This window comes from Azolla caroliniana, unplaced genomic scaffold, assembly GCF_043228905.1.
Source record: "Azolla caroliniana isolate FFs.n. ecotype wild unplaced genomic scaffold, voAzoCaro1.0.p SCAF_8, whole genome shotgun sequence".
In the NCBI taxonomy this organism is placed as follows: Eukaryota; Viridiplantae; Streptophyta; class Polypodiopsida; order Salviniales; family Salviniaceae; genus Azolla; species Azolla caroliniana.
In genome coordinates, this window is record NW_028230443.1 from 9,703,016 (window position 1) to 9,724,629 (window position 21,614).

The 21,614-nt window shown below is 40.2% G+C and overlaps 1 protein-coding gene across 1 annotated transcript; it reads right to left on the reverse strand.

Annotated features, from left to right (window-relative positions):
• Nucleotides 1-365: 365 nt before the first annotated feature.
• On the reverse strand, nucleotides 366-19,004 carry LOC147860987 (transcription factor bHLH35-like). Its single transcript, XM_087323815.1, has 4 exons — nucleotides 18,593-19,004; nucleotides 18,068-18,301; nucleotides 1,467-1,637; nucleotides 366-621 (listed from the first exon to the last, which is right to left on the reverse strand). The coding sequence occupies exons 1-4, from the start codon at nucleotides 18,959-18,961 to the stop codon at nucleotides 532-534; spliced, it is 864 nt and encodes a 287-aa protein (XP_087179941.1). The 5' UTR covers nucleotides 18,962-19,004; the 3' UTR covers nucleotides 366-531.
• Between the last annotated feature and the right edge of the window lie 2,610 nt (nucleotides 19,005-21,614).

Here is a 21,614-nt window from a genome sequence, read left to right on the forward strand (position 1 = left end):
ACACTTGTAAGTAATAAACCCTGAATTCCCTTTTCACCAAAAGAATAATCCCCATCTGAACATCATCCAATGAAAACATAGGTTTATGTTACCATTTGACTTTTGAATTGTTAAATGGTGATGAGACTACATTGTTATCAACTGTGATTTTAAGACCATAATATGATTGAGTTTGACAATTATGAATGGAGCTAGTATGTAATACCTTTGACAGTAATGAATGGAGCGTAATACATAATACCTTTGAAAATAATGGTAAATGATTTGGAATATGGTATGAACTTCCTTTAGTATTTAGAGAGATTTGAAAATGATTGATTTGGTTATTCATGATGAAAGACACAAACTGAACTTTAGAAAGAGGGTTTTGATTGGCTTTTGAACCACAACCAAGAAAAATATATTACACTTTAGGGGAATTAGAGATGCAATAGATCCAACTATCCACATCTAGGCAATATTTGTGCTGAAATATAATTGTTACTTCTTAATTTTTAAATACCTCATGAAATGAAGCACAACCAATGGCCGTCAAGTTTCCAAGTTAAGCCCAAATATAGATGTGGTATGAAGTATCATTTGTCGAACATCTTCAATTGTTGTCACAAATTTGTTTTTAACCTTGACAATAATTAACAAGTTCAATGATTAGAGAACCTTCCACAAGAAAGAATGACTAAAATTTTATGATGGTAAATACCCCAACTATATGACGATCTACATAAGTAGAAAATTGATAAGGATTACACTAGGAAGAATTTGTATTTATTTTATACATGTCTTAAAAACATAAACAAAGATCGATAAATAATATATTCATACGATAGTATACTACTAGTAATATTATGATAACCACCACCACAACCATAACTATTGGGATGACACTCACCCTCCATCCTCAACCCATTGTAATGAAACCCAAATGCATGATGTCCCAATGCGAGTAAATATAAATTTGCAAACTATTGGGAATTGCAAATCCTTCTATTGGTAATTACTAATAATTTACTTGATATGTCAATGGGGATAAATCCATGAAGCAATGGTTTAAATCTTACTATCTTTGCTACTACCAGTAATGTAAAGGTAAATTTGCGAACTATTTTGAACAATATAAAATCCTTCTTGAGATTTGTTATTACTTCCATTGGCAATTACCAATACTTTTCTTGACATGTTAATGCATACAAATATGTGAAACAATAATTTCTTACTACCTTTGCTACTCTTGATACTAACAATAATGTATTAGAAATCTTAGGTATTGATTTTGGACAGTCATGGAGATCTAGTAGATAATCATGCAATCAGTTTTTGACATGTTTATATAGTGTTGATGTTCATAACCATCTTTAATATTGAGTATATATTCACAAGTTGAATAATGACCATTCATATGGTTTAGATAAAATGAAAAATGATGCAATATTTGGGGACGTTATAAAGAAATGAATAATGTAGCTTACCTCGATAGTTAAATTTTGGAAAATGTTATTGCCATGTGAGGTGATGTTTGCAGACAAAATATGAATTTCAATTGCTTCCATAGCTCGACATAGTTGAACTAACACATTATCACTTTTCTTGCAATGTATGTGAATGTGGTACAATTGCTTGTCCATTTGGGACACGTGTACCTACATTGGCACACATCTATTGATCATATATTCAATAAAGAAACACAAAAGAAAACTTAGACAAAATTCAATTGATTTACATGCGATCTGGCACAATTTCAAAGTGTAATACAAGTTATACAATTTCTAGATCATGGATCCAATCTTGAATGTTCAACGCTCCATGAAAAGATGAGGGCAATATTGCCCAAAATGAAGAGTACGAGTGTTCTATTTTAGAACATTAAAAGCATCCTAGCTAATTTGGGAGTCATGCAAGTGCAAAATAGATAAATAAAAAAGTAAAGAGCACTACAAAATGCATAGAAAATGAAAAACGGACATGGGGGGACCCTCCCTTCCATTGCTTTTAGATTCATGGAAACTAAAGCATTAAATATTTATTCGTATTATGAAATGAGGACAGAAAATTGTCTGCAAGACATTTCTTGTTATGGAGTAGTTATGATTATAGAAATCAAGGGAAGCTTGGTTGGAAGTAGTTAGAGAAATTACTGATCTTGTAGTTGAGTCCATGGGTATTTAAGTAGCTTGTGTGCACAAAGAAGAGGAGGCCATTGTCTAGAAATTAGGGGAATGCCCCTCATATAATACTTCCTCTTTATTACAACAATACCTTTTCCTCTTATTCTATTGAGTACCCCTCTCTATAATTTCTTTCTCTCTTCAATGTTTTCTAATACTTGGTATCAAAGCGGGTTCTACGCATCACCTTCACCAAGAAGGTGTACGACCGTGGAAAGATCTAGCAACTAGCACATAAGAGAAGCAAATAGCAAACTCAAATAGTCATAGCCAGGGAGTGGAAGGTATGGCTAGAAATCAAGTGAAAGGCTACATTGGTGGTTGATTTTATTTTCAAGCACTAGAGAAAGAAACAATCTACAACAACTGAAGTGAGCATCTTATGATAGCAACAAGAAACACATCTAATAAGTTAAGAAGAGTTTATCGACAACATATCTACTCGACCGGCCAAACTCTCGGGTAAGAAATTTCTAAAAATGTGTTGAATAATAGAAGGAGAATGGATAGGGAATCACACCCTTTTCGACAAAGGGGAAATATGGAAATCGTGGATGAATTTGAATCACGAGAAATAATAGAGCACGGTAGTGATCATGTGGAACAACTAGGTGGGCAAACCTCACAAGATTTGGGAGAAACGGTGGGGATCGAATTTGGATCTCTCCATGAAGCATTGGAAGTAGAAGGGCAAGAGTCAAGGGAAGAGACGATTAGAAAACTCGTGGATACAATACAGATGATGGCCATAACCAAGCCCTAATGAAGCATCGATTAGAAATACTAGTCGATCTTCTTTTAAATAATGAAGTAGGGGCATAGAAGGGGGAGGCAGATAGTTCATGCCAATCAAACCAAGGATGTATTCAGGTGAACAAAAATCACTAGCCTTGATTAGGTAGGTTCATGAGGTAGAACACTTTCTTCGACAAAGTGGTATACCCCAAGGCCAATGGGCAATATCTCCAACAAACTTTTTAGAAGGGACGACCTTAAATGGGCAACTTTTCGGAGAGAACACATATTATTTCATGGGATGGCAAGCCTTCACAACTCAAATGCGGCAATATTTTATCCCACCAAATGAAACAATTCGTTTGATGGATGAATGGAGGAAATTAAGGAAAGTCGAGGGGATTTTTTCATTAAGTGACTAAAATTCATAGTTTTTTGTTTGGTTTAAGATATAAAATCAGGATGGAGATTAAAAAGCAGCTACCAGTGAATTTGGAGATGGCAATCCAATTGGCTGAACAAATTGGTGATATCGCAGAACTTCAACAACCATTTTGAGCCATGAAATCATCCATCAACTTCCCTATGAGATGCGATTTTAGTAGGCAAGAGCAAAGAGTTCTCTACAGATCACCAACTATGTCCAAGGATAATTGCGGGGATAATCGTGGAACATGAAAAATCATGCCATCCACATCAAATGGGAAAAGGATCCAAAATCTTCGAAGGGGCTGTTTTGAATGTGGCATTCCACACTTAGTGTCGAATACAAGTGTATAATGGTTGTATTCACACTGTCCCTTTGGACATCCCAAGTTTGGGCTATTTCTATAAATAGCATAAAGGGCAGTTGCCCTAGGATAGTCACTATATAAAGTGACTTTGTAACCTTTAGTAAAGGTCGGTTGTCATTCTTTGTAACTGTTGCTATTGGAAGTTAACGTTTTCTTTGTGCCTATCTCTCTCTCTCTCTCTCTCTCTCTCTCTCTATGAAGAAAGATTGAAAAACAAGGTTAAGGATGTGCCTAAAGATGGAAATGTAGGCAAATAGGGACACGTGATCTATGAGACTAACCCACGCCTTTTACGACTATGCTTTTGGAATTGCAATGGATACCCATGGAATGCGGGATTTGGCATAGAGGAGTTCACCAATGACTCGGATATCACACTTCTTGTTGAAACATGGGAGCATGATACTCAAAGGATTCAAGGTTTAGGAAACTATAATGTACACTCTTTGATATGGAAGAAAAATCCAAGACAAAGAAGAGGACAAGGAGGGGTGGCATGTTTGATTAAGAAGGAAATAGAGAAATATGTGTCAATCATAAAAAATGATGAAAATAAATGCTACATATGGCTCAAAATAGAAACACCTAATGATTTGCCCACTTTTGTTGTTGGATGTTACATTCCTCATCAAGATTCTAACTTTTATGCTTGTTTGGATAAAGATCAACCGTTTGCCAATCTAGAAGATGATATTGCTTATTTCAAATCCAAAGGGGAAGTTATTGTCTTTGGTGACATGAATGCTCGTACAAGAAGTTTCCAACTTGATTCACAAGAATCTTTCATGCCACATATCTCAAGGATGCAAGAGGATATGCAAATGTATAACCGCTCTTCTAGCGATGAAAAAGATCCGGACCAATTTGGGAAACTACTCCTACAAATGTGCAATAGTACCGGATTGCTTATTGCAAATGGTATTTCCTTATGGCCCAACACTAATGGTTTTACATGTAGAAAATACAACGGAAATAGTGTGATTGATTATGTGCTACTTTCCGAAGGTATTTTGGATCGTATACATAAATTCTCACTTGGTGAATGGACACCGGAATCAGATCATAGGCCTTTATGTATTGATCTCAAATGTATGCATAGGTTTGATTGTGAGAAGGCTATTGAAGATAATAAACAACCGCACTTGAGCATGAACCTTAAGCGAGCACCCATGTATTCCAAGATGGTTGAGGATATGTTACAAATGACAAAGATACAACATGGTGCCACACTAGAATGCAAATGGGAAGCTTTCAAGAAAGTCATTCTCTCATGTACAAACAAATGTTTTTCGACCAACCGCACATCTTGGAAATGCACCAAGAAACTTAGGAAAAAATGGTTTGATAAAGAATGTCGTGAAGCTCGAAAGTGCCTTATGGTTTTGGATGTAGTTAAGGATAAAGAGAATTACCAAAAGCATTTGCATGAGTATAAAAGGCTTATTCAAAGAAAGAGAAGAATATGGGAAGTTACTCAACAATTTATCCAAACGCAAGAGAAAGCACATGCATGTGCTAAATTTTGGGGAAATCTAAAGGGAAAACGTGTTGAGAGTTATGGTGACTTAACTCTTCACGACTTGTCTATGCATTGTAAGAATTTATATGAGTTATCTCTTGCCGGAAAGATGATGTGTTATGGTTCTCTTTCACATATGCCTTCCTTCTTTACAATTGAAGATATATGCATAGGACTTAAGAAATTGGCCTCTCGAAAGGCAAGCGATCTTCAATGTATAAAGGCTGAAATGCTCAAATGGACGGGAAAGGAAGCACATATATGGATAAGCGATATGTTTAATGATGCATTGCAACATGGTATGCCGTACGATTGGACTACAAATTGGATCAAACCTTTACATAAAGGTGGAGATATAAATAATGTAAACAATTATCGAACCATCATGGTTGGCTCATTAATGGCAAAACTATTTGGATGTATAATGGAATCAAAGATAAGTGTATGGGCTGAAAAAAGTGGTAAGAGAGCTTATGGACAAGCTGGCTTTCGGAAACACCATAGCACCATTGATCACCTTATCACCCTTCGAGTATTAATGGAGGAAAGTCGCCTTAGAGGTAAAGGTTTATATTGTTGCTTTGTAGACTTCAAGAAAGCTTTTGATATGGTACCTCGTGAGCATCTTTGGAGGCGAATGGAAGAACTTGAGGTGCCAAGTGAATATATGCTTGCAATTTCCCGAATTTATGAGAAGGTTATATGTTGTGTGCGCATGAAAGATAAACTTTCAGATTTTTTCAAAAGCACTATTGGTGTTAAGCAAGGATGCCCACTCTCACCAACACTATTTGGTCTATGCATTGATGAATTGGAAGAAATGGTTACCAAGTTTGCAAAGGAAGAATGTGTTGAAGAAGTTGCCATTGGGAATGTTGTGATTATGCTTTTGCTATATGCAGATGACGTAGTGCTTTTTGCAAATACTTTAGGAGATGCACAAAAGCTTATGAAGGCATTGGAAAAATTTTGCATGCATACTAAATTAAGTGTCAATAGCTCTAAAACAAAGATTATGCTTGTGAAGAGCCAAAAAAGAGATAAACCATGCATTATGTACAACAATGAGCCACTTGAATGTGTGGAAAGCTTCAAATATCTTGGCCTTGAAGTTCCTTCAAATCATAGATGGAATGAATGTGCTACACGCCGCTTAGAGGCGGGCAAACGAGCATACTATGCATTTGAGAACACATGCAATCTTGGAGATATTAAGTGTTGGGTCCTCAAGAAATATCTTTTTGACACTTTGGTGACACCAGTTCTTCTCTATGGGGTGGAAGTATGGGGCGGTAGCATCCCTAAGTCTATGTGGAAAGAGTTTGAAAATGTCCAAAAGCATTTTCTTACCAAGTTTCTACAAGTTAAGAAACAAACGCCCTACACCCTCCTCCTCCTTGAGACAGGATCGCTTCCCATTGAGATCATGGCCATGGAAAGGGTTGTTGAATACATGCTTAAGGTTCAAAAAAGTCCCTCACATCGACTTCCTAGAATTGCGTGGGAAGCAAGCAAAAATATCCAAAAGACGCATAAAAGCAAATTTTTGTGTTCCGGTTGGATGCAAGATATAGAAAAATGGTTTGGTAGATGGGATGTGAGACACTTGCTTCATGATGCATCATTAGATTCCTCTGTAAATGAGGCATTTTTGCAACGCCAATGTATCATGACATGGGACAAATGTGGAGGCTCACGCTTCACACATTATACTACACATGTTGCACCTAACTACAAAACCATATTCTTTGCGGAACGGGGAAATCGTACACATCCATACATGTTAGAGCCCATACCGTTATCTGCCATTCGAACCATTGCTTCCATGCGACTTAGCTCACATGCATTGCGATGTGAAACAGGGCGTTGGGGTACAAGTGATGAGAGTGGTCGGTTATGCACACTTTGCCCTAAACAAGTTCGCGAGTCTGAGTATCACACTTTGATACAATGCTCTGCCTTTGATCATATTCGACCATGCTTTCCACATCTCTTCGATCGAGCCCAATCTTTGCATGAATTCCTCTCACAACCACAATGTGCACTCTCGATTGCAACATTCATTGGTAAAGTTCTTGAACATCGAGAGTCACTACTCACTTTCACACGTATCACGTGAAATGTAATATTTTTGGTCTCATAGGTCATATTTGATCTCCGAAGACGATAATATAATCTATCTATCTATCTATCTATCTATCTTTGTGTGTGTCTATCTTGCATATGCGCATACACAGGTTCTTCATCACGAATGTTGCTTGCACTTCCGCATTGACGACCTTGTCCCCAACATTGGGTATCAGAGCATTGGAGGTTCTTCAACACGTTGCCGGCCATCATAGTACACCACACAACATTCCGTTTTCGTTTTCTTTGAAGAACAGAGAAGGGAGAAGAAGAAAAAAAAAACAAAAAGCTCGCATCTCACTATGTTAAATCACAAATTGGAGTAAACCAGTCGGATGTACTCTGTTCCTGTGATTGTAACTGCTTGAGGGGAGCTCCTTGAGCAACAACTGACCCAATCGTGCTTCATTCGGTTAACCAACATCCGAATAGGTCACCAGACGTTATTCACCCGCTTGTTGTAACCACCCGCTACAGATTGGTCTCTAGGCAATAACCAAATTCATGCTTCACTCGGCTGATCGACATTCTGGAGGATCAGTTGGATCCGTCCCTCTCATCGCTGCAGTCATCCGAAGCAGAATCGGCCCAAACAATCAGTTTCGGTAATCGGTATTCGGCATACGATCAGAAGCTAACCGGGCTAACTCTGACTCGGCAACATTCAGGAAGACCAGCCGGTTTTGTCCCTCAAGTTACCGGAGTCACTCCGAGCAAGTTCAGCAACAAGTACCCGAAACCAAACCGACTCGGGTTCAAAACCGACTAGAACGATATCGGGTGAGCCAACCGGCTGCACCCCACTAAGGTTCGTAGTAAACTCCGAACCGAGTCTTACCAACCGAAACCGAAGCATATGGCATCAACATTCGGCTCATTGGAGATGAGTCTAAGGAGGTTCAAGGGCTTGAACTTCAACTTCTCGAAGGATCAAAGTCAAGGCTCAGATAGACCCGATTGAGAATGAAAATTCCCGAGAAGCATGCAAGGCAAACGAGTGGCAGAAGTTGGATAGAATTGTCCATGCCACGATTCGGATGCACTTGTCGGAGTCAGTGTACTTCACAGTGCAATCATGCTCGACATCATTTGAACTTTGGAAACCACTGTCGGAAATGTATGAAAAGAAGGTCGCGGCAACGAAGATGTATCTGATCCGGCGCCTCTACAACTTGTGGATGAAAGAGTCCGATTCGGTTTAGGCACACCTCAACGAGTACGAAAGCATAAGCTCCCAAATCTCGTCTCAGGGGGCGGCAATCGAGGATGAACTCAGAGCAATGATACTCGTGAGTAGTCTTCCCTCTTCATGGGAAACTTTCGTTACAACCGTGTGCAATGCTTCAATAGCTACCGTTAAGTACTCCGAAGTCATGAGCGCAATCCTGACTGAAGCAGGTCGGAGAAAGTCTTTTGCCAAAGACTCGGCAAATGAAGCTTACGTAGTACAACGTTCGATCAACCGATCGAACAACCGGGGAAGAAGTTCTTCCCGACCGCCGAACACGAAGCCGGAGCAAGTCCTGAGACAACCAAATCTACAACTAATGCAAGAAACCGGGACACATCAAAGCCGATTGTCGGTCACTGAAAGCAAAAATCGACAAAGCTCTGAGAGCGGATCAGAAGAGTAGCCGGCATGAGTAGGTCAAGTACATCGGCTTTTTAGCCGAAATTTTGACGATCGACCCGAACATACTTTCCATAGACAACCCAATCGAATAAGAAGTTCTGCTCTTGGACTCGGGTGCATCGTATCATGTGACACCTCACTGATCTCAGATTTGGCAATACTTGGACCGGAACCCCGACTCAGTTCGAGTCGGAAACTCGCTACACTGTGCTATAATCGGAATCGGCACCGTAGACCTCAACCTTTCGGGCGGCTCTACATTCGTACTCAAAACGTCTGACACGTTCCTGAGCTCTCAAGACCCCTGATCTCAATTGGACAGCTTGACGAAGCTGACATCCGTGCCAGATTCTCATCAGGAGGGTGGACACTCCACAAAGGGAACCTCCTTCTTGCTCGAGTACCAAAGGTACAATCCTTGTATCCTTTATATGTCACACTCAAGGAAGGTGACTTATTTTTGGTTGATATCCCCGTGTCATTGTTATGGCACAGACGACTTGGACATCTCAGCAAGGCCGGCATAATGCACCTATCTAGAGCTGGTTACATCCCCAAACTCTCCTTCTCGGATCACCAATTCTGCGAGCATTGCCAGTACGGCAAACAGGTACCCACATTACACCTGACATCAGCACCAAGAGAATCAAGTCCCCTCGATTTGGTCCACTCGAACGTTTGTGGCCCAATGCCACATCAGTCTCTCAGTGGTGCTTCGTACTTCGTTAGTTTTATTGACGATTCGACTCGGAAGGTGTGGGCTTACCCCATCAGAACCAAAGATCGGGTGTTCTCGATCTTCTCCGAATGGCTTGCAATGGTCGAAAATTAGACTGGTCAGAAACTGAAATGTCTCCGAACCGACAACGGAGGAGAATTCAAGTCTGAAGAATTCGTCAAATTTTGCCAGGAAGACGGCATTCGACGTGAATATACGACACCTTATAGTTCGGAGCAGAACGCATGAATCAGACGATTCAAGAACGCATAGTATCCATGCTCCAACACTATGGACTGTTGGATGGCTTCTGGGCGGAGGCTCTACTTACAGCAGTACACATAATAAATATGTCGCCAAGTAGACCTGTAGGACTTACAATACCTCAGGAAACATGGACCGACAATAAGCCGAATGATGACAAGCTGAGGATCTTTGGCCGCGGGGTGTATGGCCTCATACTGAAAGACGACCGCCGGAAACTTGAACCAAGATCAAGGAAATGCGTTTTCCTTGGATATGGACCCAACGGCGAGATCGGATACCGACTCTGGGACCCTGAGCACAAACAAATCATCTGAAGTTAGGGCGTCGTGTTCAACGAGTCGGCTATGCATAAAATGACCGAAAGGCCTATTGAAGTCCAAAGGGTAATATTGTCTTAAGTGTCAACCCTTCATGAAGGTCCAACCCACAACACGAGATCGGTTTCACGGGTAACCGACAACTCTCGCACTGAATCCACCGACTCGGCACAACCGAATGGCTCGGCTCCCGACCATCCGACATCGACACCTGGTGCGACTAGTCCAGTCATACCTCGCAGATCCGAGAGACTGTCGCAACCTCCGGAGATGTACTCTCCCGGAATTTTCTTTACCGACGCCGGCGAACCGACGTTTTACGAAGAAGCATCGGCATCTACCGATTCAGCCACATGGCATGTGGCGATGGAGTCGGAAATGCACTCCATTTGGGCAAATAAGACTTGGGACTTGGTTGAATTACCGAAGAATCAACGTGCTCTTCCGTGTAAGTGGGTCTATTGACTAAAAGAGACGTCCAACTCGACCAACCCAAAGTACAAGGCCAGATTAGTTCCGACGGGAGTTTGACAAGAATATGGCGTCGACTTCGACGAAATCTTTTCACTAGTGGTGAAAATGACAACCCTTAGTTTCATGTTCGGCGTCGTGGCCGCCGACAACTTGGAGCTAATTCAGCTAGATGTAAAAACGACATTCCTCAACGGTGACCTACAGGAGGAAATCTATATGGAGCAGTCGAAAGGCTTTGTGGCATCCAACCAGGAACATCTAGTCTACCGACTGAGGAAGAGTCTCTACGGCTTGAAACAGGCACCCCGACAGTGGTACAAGAAGTTCGACGACTTCATCCAATCGGTCGGCTTCTCAAAGAGCGATGAGGACCATTGTCTCTTTACCAAAACAACTCAAGACGGGTCTCTCGTCTTCCTCATCATCTACGTGGACGACATGCTACTCTCCGGTCGGCATGCTGGAGAGTTCACCGAACTTGTTCGGAAATTGCGGTTGAAGTTTGCCATGAAGGACCTTGGTTCGGCAAGACACATACTTGGTATGAAGATTAGTCGGCATCACAATAAACAACAAGTTTTCTTGTCTCAAACCGACTACATCGGACGTGTCTTGGAACGCTTCAACATGCACTCGAGCAAGTCTGCTTCGACCCCGCTCCCCATTAACCTTCGGCTGTGTCAGCGAGACTGCCCAACATTCGGTCCGGAGGGGGAAGATATGAAGTCGGTACCGTATGCACCGACAGTCGGCTCCCTTATGTATGTGATGGTCACGACACGGCATGATATCTCTCACGCCGTAGGAGTCGTCAGCAGATTCATGTACAACCGAGGCCGATCGCACTGGAACGCAGTCAAGCAAGTATTCAGATATCTAGCTAGCACAAAAGACCACGACATTCTTTTTGGCCCGAACTCAACTTCAAGCGTAGTCGGTTACACTGACTCGGACTTCGCCGGCTGCGTGGACAGTCGGAAATCAACAACCGGATACTGTTTCAAATTCGGCAATGGAGCAATCTCGTGGAAGTCAAAACTTCAGGAGTGCACAACCACATCAACAACCAAAGCGGAATATGTAGTTGCGTCCGATGCGGCAAAAGAAGCCTTATGCGTCCGACCTCGACTCGGCTCTAGTTGTCTACAACGACAGTCAGCGTGTTGTTGCTTTGTCAAAAATCCGATTCACCACAACACCTCCAAACATATCGATGTTCGATATCACTTCGTTCGGGACTGCGTCATTTCAGGGAAAATCGGTCTCGAGAAAATATCCACAACCGATAATGTCGCAGATGGAATGACCAAGTGTCTTTCGGCGGATCGTTTCCGGTCCCTTCGGCACCAGATGGGCGTAACGAAAAATCAGTCTAGTTAAAGTCGGACACACAACACAGGATGGTTTTGGACCACCGACATCGGTTCTTTGAGGATCAGCTTCAGCTCTTCTGACCTGACCGGTGTGGTCTTCTTTCTTTGGATCTTGCCAACTCTAACAAAACCGATCCGTCCGATAAACCTTGTATATACCTGTAATTTTTTAGATAACCTATGTATACGCCCATTACGGGGGAGTGTCGAATACGAGTGTATAATGGCCGTATTCACACTGTCCCTTTGGACAGCCCAAGTTTGGGCTATTTCTGTAAATAGCATAAAGGGTAGGTTCCCTAGGATAGTCACTATATAAAGTGACTTTGTAACCTTTAGTAAAGGTCGGTTGTCATTCTTTGTAACTGTTGCTATTCGAATATAACGTTTTCTTTGTGCCTATCTCTCTCTCTCTCTCTTTGTGTGTGTTTATCTTGCATATGCGCATACACAAGTTCTTCTTCATCACGAATGTTGCTTGCACTTCCGCATTGACGGCCTTGTCCCCAACACTTAGCATCTGAATGTCCCCTAAGGAAATCAACAAAAGTTCTATTAGCCCAAGCCAATGTTAGGGATCTTGATGATGTTTTCGACAACAATAGACATGAACCTCTCGACATTCTTGATGAAGTGGACGATGGGGTAATGGAGGTCATGGCAAGGGCAAAAAAGGTAAAACCCCTTTGTTTTGTTGTGGGTGTCTCTAACATTTTCTCCCTAGTATAGAGTGCCATTCGGAATTATCTGAAACTTTGCACCAAACCTCTGAGGCAGACCTACACCATTTTGTCCTCATCCACCATCACACTGATGGACCCTAGAACGTCGTACATCTCCTTTATTTGGAGGTATAATCGGCCACCGACATGTCTTTTTGCCTAATGTTGTTCAATTCTTGTTGAACTGCAACTTTTTAATAGTCATGCTTGTAGCAAAAAACTTTTTCAGATTTTTCCAAGTGTCATTTGGTGTCTTCGCATACCAGTTGCAGCCGAGCATCTGATCGTGCACACAGGATGCCAAGCAGTACAAGACTCGACTTGTTGCTTGCTCCCAGACTGGGAAATCCTTGTGTGTCGGCTCCGGAGCTTCATAATTTGCTCCATCCACGTATTAACTCCAGTGCTCGTGTTTGAGCACGTACTGGTGCATCTTGTATTCCCAATATACATAGATGTTCCTATCGAGTTTTCTGTCGGTGTCACGGACACACCAACTGCGGACTACAACGGAGCATGGATGATGAGGATACGATCCATAAGGCTACGGATGTGGAACCAAAAGTGATGAGGCTAGGAGCTCTAGAAGTTGTGAGTGATGAGTCTATGAACTTAGGAAGCTATTGAGAGCATGAAGACATAGATGACGAAGGAGACAATATGGCATGAAACGAGAATACTAGATTGATATGTCAATGTCTAGTGTTGAATCCCTTGAAAGGAACCAAGGAGGTTAAAAGTATTTATACAATTTCTAAGATTGAGTATCTCTAGAATATACCTTACAAATATCTCTAGAATATACCCGTCTAGAATACACCATAGAATATTTCTAGAATATTCTGGAATGTATATATGCTAGAATATACAATTATTATCATACAAATACATGCTCATATCTAGATGGTTGAGTATGACGTCTTGTAGATTTGAGGTTGAAAGTTCAATCCTCACTAACAACGTATTTGATGTCACTGTGTCATGACAATTGGTAGAGAAATACTCATACCTCTGTCCATGTTCCTATTTTTATGTGTGTCCAAAAGACTTGTTTGGTCTATGTTTTAAATTGCTTTGTCGGTTACAAAGGATCCATCTATCCCTGGTGCTCTTATGATGTGAAAGCTTTACACATGTGGTTGAGCCAGAAAAAAAGATAATAAACAATTAGGTAAAAAAACAAAGAATGGTGATTGAGATGGAGTACACAATGAGAGAGAGAGAGAGAGAGAGAGAGAGAGAGAGAGATAGAGTTAGCAAACAACATGAAAAAATTTCTATTACAAAAGACTCTGTACATACAATGTTCACACAAAGTACTTTTTATAAAAGCCCTTGAGAGTGGGCTAACACAAGTACTAAAAAGTACTAAATGCTCAATTATGAGCTCTGACACCTAACTTTCCTATAATATTCCTATTAAAATAGGAATATAGGTTTGAACAACTTCTCTAGCTGATCTGGCCCTATGGCCCTTTCTCAGCTATCAGCCGATCCTACCAGTCGATTCAGCCTTTCGGCTATTAGCCGATTCGGCTTCATGTTGAGCTTGTTACTCAACAGTCATCTATAGCAAAACATTGGAAGAGCACTTGGTACATGTTAAGAAGCTATTACAAATATTGCGAGAAAACAAATTATATGCTAACCCCGAAGTGGACAACTCTAGAACAAAATGCTTTCGAAAAAATCAGAGCAGCACTATGTTCACAATTGGTGCTTAAGTTACCCGATTTTACTAAATCATTTGAAATCCATACATATGCTTCTGATGTGACTTATGGTGCAATTTTGATATAGGATGGACATATGGTCGCTTATGAATCCAAGAAATGTTTAGAGATTGAAACTAGGTGGCCTACTCATGTGAAAGAAATACTTGTCATTGTCTATGCCTTATGCAAATGGCATCATTATGTCCAAGATAAATTACTAAATTATTCATAGATAATATATCCTTGCAGTATTTTCAATCATAGCCGAAGTCGTTCCCTAAACAAGCACATTGGCAAGATTTTCCAGCAGAATTTGACTTTTGCATAAACCATAAAAGTGGTGCTCTTAATCCTATGTCAGATGCTTTAAGTTGAATGCCTCATGCTTGTACCATTTTGGTGATCTCTAATTCTTCTTTGCTACAAGGCATTCAAACAACTCAACAACATGATCGCTACACACAACAATTGATTTCTGATATGGAATGAAACATGCGGCCCATGGGTCACTTGGAATGCAACAAGAACAAAGGTCAAATAATGGTACATAGTAACAGGTTTGTACCTAATATAAGGGAAATTAAGGCATTGGTTTTGCACGAAGCACATGATTGTAAGATGGCAGGGTAGGGTAGTATTCACAGGACACTTACCAACATCCAACTTCATTTTTTTTGGCCCCATATGGTGTTGGATGTAAAAGACTGCGTCCAATCTTGTGTGATATGCCAACAATTCAAAGCTCGATGTGGACTGCCATATGGATTACAACAACCCATGCCAACACCCACTCAACCATGGGATGTGGTGAGTATGGATTTCATAGCAGATTTGCCCGTGTTGAGAAGTTACAATGCTATCATGGTGGTCATCGACTATTTCTCTAAACAAGCTCACTTCGTACCAACAAAACCATCGTTGACAACCTTGTAGGTAGCCAAATTGTTTTGCAAACATATATTTATATATCATGGCCTGCTTGTGGCTATCATATCAGATAGGAACCTACGTTTTACTAGTCGATTTTGGCAAGAACTTTTCAATTTTCTAGACACACAACTCCAAATGTCTTCTATGGCTCATCCCCAAATAGATGGCAAAACGAAAATGGTAAATCAGAGTCTTGAAGACTACATTCGTTGTTATGTGCAGGCGGATCATATCGATATGCTGGAATTTTGTTATAATTCCTCTAAACAGACTACCGGTGGTTTTTCTCCTTTTGAATTAGCTATAGGGAGACAAGTTCTTACACCAGTGGCTTTGGTCTCTCATGTTGTTTGAGATAAAATTCAAGAGCTTGATGTCGACCTTTTTCTAGCAGACTGGCAAGCAACAATGCAGATTGCACAACAAGGATTAAAACAATCGAAGGAACGAATGATTCAGGCAACCAACAAAAAATGTCAACACATCGATTTTTTTCAAAGGTGATTTGGTCCTCATTAGTGCCGCTCATTGGCCATTACCTAGACGACTCTCACCAAAATTTAATCATCGTTATTACGGGCCATATGAAGTACTACAAAGTTTTAATGGAGTTACTTACAAGCTGAAATTACCTAATTTCATCAAGGTGCATGACACATTTCATGTAAGATTGCTAAAAGATTTCATGCAGATAAAGATTGGAGCTGGAAGACTAACCATGTGAGGAAGCTAAAGAACCTGAAGCAATCTTAAAACAACAAGCGCGCAATGGAAATACGCAATTTTTGATCAAGTGGAAAGGCCGACCACTTTCGGAAGCCACATGGATCTTTGAAAGAAGTTTGTTTCATTTGGATCCCACATTCTTGTTTTGGTACCCTAGCTATAATTAGTATTACAATGGCAAGGGTTTAGGCATTTCCTTCTGTATCAATATGGTAAGACCACTTTTGCCATTGTTCTTCTTTCTCTCTTTTTCATTATGCTTTTCAACTTAGCCGGTCATGTTAGTGTACTAGTGTTTCAATTTCGAGGATGAAACTCTTCGCCTCGTAGGAGAGTGTTATGGAGTAGTTAGGATTAGAGAAATTAATGGAAGATTGGTTGGGAGTAGCTAGAGAAATTAGTGGTCAAGTAGTTGAGTCCATGGGTATTTAATTAGCTTGTGTGCACAAAGAAGAGGAGGCCATTTTCTGGAAATTAGGGGAAGGCCCCCCATGTAATACTTCCTCTTTAATACAACAATACCTTTTTCTCGTAGTCTATTGAGTACCTCTCTCTATAATTTCTTTCTCTTCAGTGTTTTCTAATAATTACTTTCCATGTCTTCTATAGACTGCATGGAAATCAATGCATTAAATAGCCGGAAATGAAAACAATCATAATGTTGTCCCAAGGTGTAATGGCACGCCTTTTAAAATATGTGGAGTATGTACATAATTACTTGTTCCCCTTACCACAAGTATGTAAAGATGCTACACGGGTACACCTCACAATGTGGGCAAGTTGAGAATTGTAGAAAGTAAACGTGGACTCACTACAAGAGCAGATGCATGATGAGGCAAAAAGAGAGAGAGAGAGAGAGAGAGAGAGAGAGAGAGAGAGGAAACTCAATGCATAACCAGAGAATCAAAGAGTCCAAAGTTACAACCACATGATGGTAGAATATGACATTTGAAAAGGCGTAAGACACTAATAAAAATCTATTCATTTATGGAACGTATATTTCTCACCTTAGGACAAACGTAATTAGTATGCAAAGTAAAAGCAACATCCATCCAATCAGATTGCAAAGAGAGCTTGAATTTGGACTTGTCTATTTAGCTAGGATGGATACAGAAATATCTATAGATTCATGTACATACACATAATATATTTCTCACATGCTACGAATACTATATAAAGTAAAAGCAACATCGTCTCAATTGTATTGCAAAGGAAAATACATATGAGTGAATGTACACTACAAAAAAGGGAAAACAACATCCTTCCAATCATATTATTGCAAACAAAAAACATATCATTTGGTAGGAGACTATTTAGTGATGATGACTTGGGGACTTCCTTTGTTGTACATGGTCTTTTTGGTGATTTTTTTCTAAACTGTTGATTATATTTTTCCTTATTTGTTCCCATAGCCTGGTTTGTAATTTTTCTTCCCTATCCCCTCCCCTCAAAATAGACATGTACAATAATATCTCATGCAGGTTCGAACTTGGATTAACGGTTGCTTGTCATATCTCCTACTGTAGTTACTTTGGTTAGAAAGTTAAAAGTAAAAGGTTGGCATTAAAGGTGTTAACCATCTTCCTAACTAGATTTAGATTGCATAACAAATATGAGGTGAGTTCTAAATGCTGAGTAGCGTTGTATGAGTAGTATTGTGCATCTAAACGAGTGTAGCCACTAAGAAATAAAGGAAAATATATTCATGTCCACTAAGATATGATTTGGCCCATGAGACAATTGATTACAAAATAGGATGTGTACCCAATCATCGAAAATAAAACACAAATAAAATCCAATGGAGAGAGAGAGAGAGAGAGAGAGAGAGAGAGAGAGAGAGAGAGAGAGAGATTACCTTAATAATCTCACAAGGTTGGAAGGATACATTCTCTAGGGATGCATTGCCCATTGGTAAAGGAAATGTTAAGGGATCCACATGTCGTATGCCAACGTCTTGACCACATTGGCCAGTGATGGCACGTTGCATTATGGCCACAAGGGTTTCAATGTCGGCTTCATCCTCGTCCACATCCGTCTGTAGCTCCTTCATGTATCGTGCTGCATCCCCAATAATCGACACTTTGTCCATCTAAAATCAAACCAAGATGTTAGATTGTATCGACAATAATATGGTTTTCTGAGCAAATGATGGGATTGGTAATAGATCAAATAAAAAAGATCAAACAAAATGTGAGATTGTATCAACATGGTTTTAAGAAAACAAATTGGATCGATAACATACAAACTGATCGCGGTAGCAAAGATGTCAATCAAATTGAAGAGAGAAGAATCCCAAATGATGGTACTAAGTAGAGTGAGGGAATGTAATTAATTTACTAAGCTTGCGACTTACTTAAAAAGAAGAAGAAGAAGAATTTACCTTGGTGATGTTGGGGACAAGGGCTCTCAATGAATAGAGCTTCTCATTGAATATTTGCCGGCGTTTCCTCTCTGCAACCAAGTTCTTCTTCTTCTTCTTCTTCTTCTTTGGTTTCACACCATTCTCATTTTTCATAGCCATTATTGTTTGGGTCGTCTTTGTCTTTGTCTTCTTCTTTTTGTGGTCGTCCATGTGAATGGTAGGCACCACTCCATCGCTACTCGAATTAGGGTTAAGGAAATCCTGATGTCTAGTTGATCCAACAACATATGGATGACTGCTGTTAACCATCCCATTCATGTCCTGCAATCCCATCTGATTCATTATTATGTCATCCGATATGTAATCACCGAAGCAGCTATCAAACATACATGCATCTGATGATTCGAACCTTCCGTAATGAGTCCGCACTTTATCATCATCATCATCATCATCATCATCATTGCCGTCCTTATCGTGGTCATGTTCACCATCATCTTCATGTGGATCCTGACCATAACTACTGTCCAGCGGCAGCGAGTTCTGCGTATGAATCCCCATGCTAAGATGATCATCCATAATATCCCATGATGGGATTGCTAGATCATGAATTATGCTACCTATCACCATAGTGGGTCCTGAAGAATTCTTGTGACTAGTACTGTTATAGATCTGGCCGGATAGATGGACCTCATGGACATTGACGGCTGGATTAGTAGTCATCCGCTGAATCATAAACTCATTAGGAGGTACATCATGGTCATTATCATTCCAAGTACTAATATTACTAGCAATTATATCCCAATCCTCAAAGCCCAAGAGATGGCCATTGTAAGTGGTAGATTCATGATGATCGATGTCATGGTGGTGGTGAGTATTGGTATAAGGAGGAGGAGGAGCACGAAACGCGGCCGAATTCTGTGGGGTGTCATGGCATGGGACAACGGGTAAGTCGTAGTGCGGGATCGATTGTTCAAGATCGGATGGGCAGGCGGGCGAGAGTAGTGGTTCGGTGGGGACGATGCCATTGGCACCAAGCATCGTGTACTCGGAGGAGAGCGATTTCATGGTATCAAGGTCATTGCCATCACCGATGCCGGGTCCACCCAAAAAGGGAGCATCACGGCAGGCAGCTCCCGCAATGGTGCCGTAGGACGTATCAATGCCGGTGGACATCACACTCGGAGAGCCCGACACTTTCTAAAATGTGGAAAGATGGAATGGAATAGGCAAATAATAATGATAACAACGCCATTGTGTGATTGTTTATATAAGAGTGTATGTAGTATGTGTGTGGTGATCAACTAACTTAAAGAAAGGGACGTATATTTATTTACTAGTGTATAGGTGTGGGAATGGATGGATGTTAAATCCTTGCAATTTGCAAAGAAAAGAGCATTTCATTACAAAGACAGACGTGGCCAACTTTGCCTCATTTCACAACAATCCTTTACATATTTTTCCTTCACATTTTGCGGTTGTACTTGCGTAATGTGCGGTCATGAATCATTTTCTCCACCATTAACTCCTTGTCCTCATCCCCTTCTCTTTCCTTCCTTTACTATACATAAAATCTATAAGTACATATCAACACACACTTTGTCACAAGAAGACATGTTATGCCATGCTAAACACACACACACACTTCATGACCATACATGAAAACCCACCCAAAAGGTTGGAGGATCATTAGAAGTCATAATGATGAGAGCTTGTTTTGTTATATGTATTGCTTTTGCTTTGAGGTGATTAGATGTGCTTTCTTCTACACATGTGACCAAAACACTCTCTAAGAGAGATATGACTCGTATAGTTAAACAATATAAGTTGATTAAACTTTATGTTCGGAAAATGAATAGAAATGGTATGGCCATCCATTCATAGAAATGCATTGCTTGCACCCCATAAAAAAGTTTCTGTTTGTTTAGACCAATGACATCAGGAGATGTCAAGTTGCCCTAAATTCTGTCATCTCTAAATCTCTTTAAAGTGTCAAATTGTCTATAGAAACATAATTGAAATGCTTTAGTATTTGAAAGTAAAGGTATCGAAAACATGAGTATACATACTACAAAAATGTAGGGTTTATTACCAAAACTTCTTTCCTTTTCTCACACATTGCCCTAAGCAATAATCACAACCATCATCTATCTTCTTCACTTGAAATGATATGAAAAGTAGACCTCCCGAGATAGAGTATAGACTCTAGAGTCTTTGAAACCATTAAATCATGCTATCCTAAATAACACTATCATTAACTAGATTGCCATTGCCAACCAACATGGTGTTAGGGCTTCCAGTTCAAATGCCACTTACACTGTTATGGTAATAAAGCCAAGTTGGTGAAAACTATTGTAGAGGGGTCACTATCAATGTTGGAGGAAAATGTTAAAGTGTGTCATTTGCTTCAAACAATACTTATGGACATAAAATTGGTTACGTGTTTGCCATCTAATTAATGCATGCACAGGGACCTTTTGCCTTGCCATTATTATGAAGATTAAGATGGAAGAAGTTACTTTCGATGTAAAGGCATCCTTTTCTCACCAGTATATAACAATATTCACATTTGTTGAATAGTAACACCATGTAAAACACATAACTCGAAACTTTTGAGGGCCACCATGAAAAAGCATAATCAAGTAGAAGTTAGGATTGACAACGAAGAATGTTGGGGAACTTAGAAATTAAAAGTTTCCTAATGTTGGAGTGGCCCCACGAGAGCCACTCCCATCGAAAATGTTGTACTATAAGGAACACTTCTTGCACTTCTCTCAGTTAGGTTTTATTACACGACCAACATATCTAATACATTCTTATCAAATGCACTAAGGGTGGCCATTGGACAACTTAGGAAATCATCTCACCAACTTGAGATTAAGAATGATCGTGCTAATAGAGTCCCTAGAGAGGAAAGGCTATGTAGGTTATGTCACATAGAGATAGAGGATGGACATCATTTTACATGTAAGTGTCCAACTTATGCCGAAATAAGGGTGAAATACCAAGATATACTAGGACCCTCTCCCACCCTCTCCAAGCT